Source organism: Acanthisitta chloris, unplaced genomic scaffold (genome assembly GCF_000695815.1).
Source record: "Acanthisitta chloris isolate BGI_N310 unplaced genomic scaffold, ASM69581v1 scaffold27436, whole genome shotgun sequence".
Classification (NCBI taxonomy): domain Eukaryota; kingdom Metazoa; phylum Chordata; class Aves; order Passeriformes; family Acanthisittidae; genus Acanthisitta; species Acanthisitta chloris.
In genome coordinates, this window is record NW_008679107.1 from 1 (window position 1) to 2,020 (window position 2,020).

Sequence of the window (2,020 nt, forward strand, 5' to 3'; positions counted from 1 at the left end):
CGCCACCGGACCCGGCGCACAGCTCGGCACTCGGGCAGCTTGTTTACCTGCCCGCAGAGCAAAACCGGAGTAGAAACAGACCGGGACACTGCGCCGGGCTCGGCCCGACAGCTTCCCGCGGGTATGGAGGGCAGGGGTCACACCGAGCCCCTTCCAGGGAGGGGGGAGCCTTTCCCAACACCTTTAACCCCAAGGAACCAGCTCCAAGCGTACACCAGGAGCTCCGTGCAGCCCCGAGCCTGGTGGTCCCGCACTCTCTGCCCAGCAGGGCCGGGTTGTGCGTAGGGCTCGGTATCGAACGGGGGCGGGGGGGGAGAGGATAGGCACTATTTTATTTATGTGCTGCCCCGTTTTTGTCCTGCGAGGAGTGGGTCAGCAGGGTGCCGGGGACAGGCACATGCTGTTTATTCATAGCTCAGTGTCCTGCCCTTGGGAGCTGCCCTTGCTTACTGGCGCTCTCCCACCCGCTCCTGTCAGTGCCGCAGCTGTGAGTTAAAGGCACCCTGTCGATAGAAAATTGATCTGAAATCTTAGGAATCATTAAAAAAACCCCTCTTTAAGCTGTGCAGCTGTGAGAAACGTTTCCAAACGTGAGCAGTGAGACAAGTGTGAGTGGAAATCATCTCAACCTGCACTGGCCACCAAACATTGCCTCAGGGAGAAGCTGGGGCTGAACTGGCTGGATACAGGATTGAATAGCCCCTTGTTGCCCAGACTGGGAGAGAGAGAATATAAAATAGCTCTGGGTAAAAGGGTTGCAAGGTGTCCTGCTTCTGCATCTGCAGTGCTGTTAACAGAGGCCTTGTCAAGTACTTATCTTTTCATCATGAGAAGTGGAATTTCCCAGGGGAAATGAACTGAAGGCACTGTGTCCAGAGCAATCTGTGCCTGGGCTGTGAGAAGTATGCTTTCTGCAGTGCAGAGTGAGGGGAGCAGGGCTTGGGGCTGGGAAGGGGACAGCTGCATCCCCCCCAAGCTTCTCTGTGCCTGTTGCTTCCCTGTCTGTTGGGCAGCAGGACTTCCTCAGGTCACGAGTATAGTCCAAGCTTGAGAGGTGTATGCAACTTCCTGAGCTCAGGCAATAAACCCCACTGAAGGATTTATTGAAGATAAACAAGAGGAGCAATAAAAAAGTGGTGTCTGACTTCCAGCACTTGTGAGGATTCAGCGCCAGAAGGTTGCAGGTGCCAGGGCTACATCCAGCCCTGTGTCCTGGATGCCAGGGCAGCAGCAGCCCTAGAAATGCACAGGTCCAGCTGCACCAGCACCATTCCTGCCAGGGGCTGGTGGTGGTCACCTCAATGCCAGAAATTTAGCCCTCCAGCTAAGGTCTCTGCTTCCCACGGGGGCTCCCAGCTCAGTGGATACCACAGCACAAGGTCACTGCTCACACTGCCCCTTCCCCTTGTGTCCCACAGATCCTTCCTGGCCTCTACCTTGGGAACTTCGTCGGTAAGTGGAACTCAGCTGCTGCAGAGATGTCCTCCAGCTGGGGAGTGGGGCTTGCTTGAGTTGGTGTCTCCCTGCCTGCAAACACTGCCTGGTGCCCTGTCTGTGCCCACCGCCTGCACCCACTGCTCTGCCTGCACCCACTGCCCACTCTGCCTGGTTTGGGCTGGCAGCAGCAGGAGTGGAGGAGCCATGGGAAAGGTAAAGCAGAGACCCTCTGCCTTTGCATGGTTTCCTGATTTAACAGCTGCCCTGAGTTCTTGGGACACATGGAGGAAAGGGGCCAAGGTGGGGACATGGATCCTGTGCTGGGAGCAGAGGAACTGGTGCTGCCACACCAGTGCAAGGGAGCAGGACTAGGGTGGGGTGATGGTCCCCAGTTTCACAGCTGTAGGAGAGGCAGGAGGAGGCTTCCCACTCTCAGGAGCAGAGGCAGAGTCACCCCTACTCACACCAAGTCACTATTTTAAGGGTTTTCATTGTCAGTGGACAGTTCATGACCAAGAATTGGCATCTGCCATGACAAAATAGCATTTATTACTACTCCTGCCTTCCTGTTGGCTCCTTTACC

General features: G+C 56.1%; 1 protein-coding gene across 1 annotated transcript in view; it reads left to right on the forward strand.

The window, feature by feature from the left end:
* Window positions 1-1,418: 1,418 nt before the first annotated feature.
* Window positions 1,419-2,020, forward strand: part of DUSP15 (dual specificity phosphatase 15) — a gene marked incomplete at its 5' end in the record, with an annotated part of 4,203 nt that continues 3,601 nt past the window's right edge. Inside the window, one exon of the mRNA XM_009077180.1 lies at window positions 1,419-1,452. Coding sequence (XP_009075428.1) covers window positions 1,419-1,452 — 34 coding nt within the window. The remainder of the gene's footprint in view (window positions 1,453-2,020) is intronic.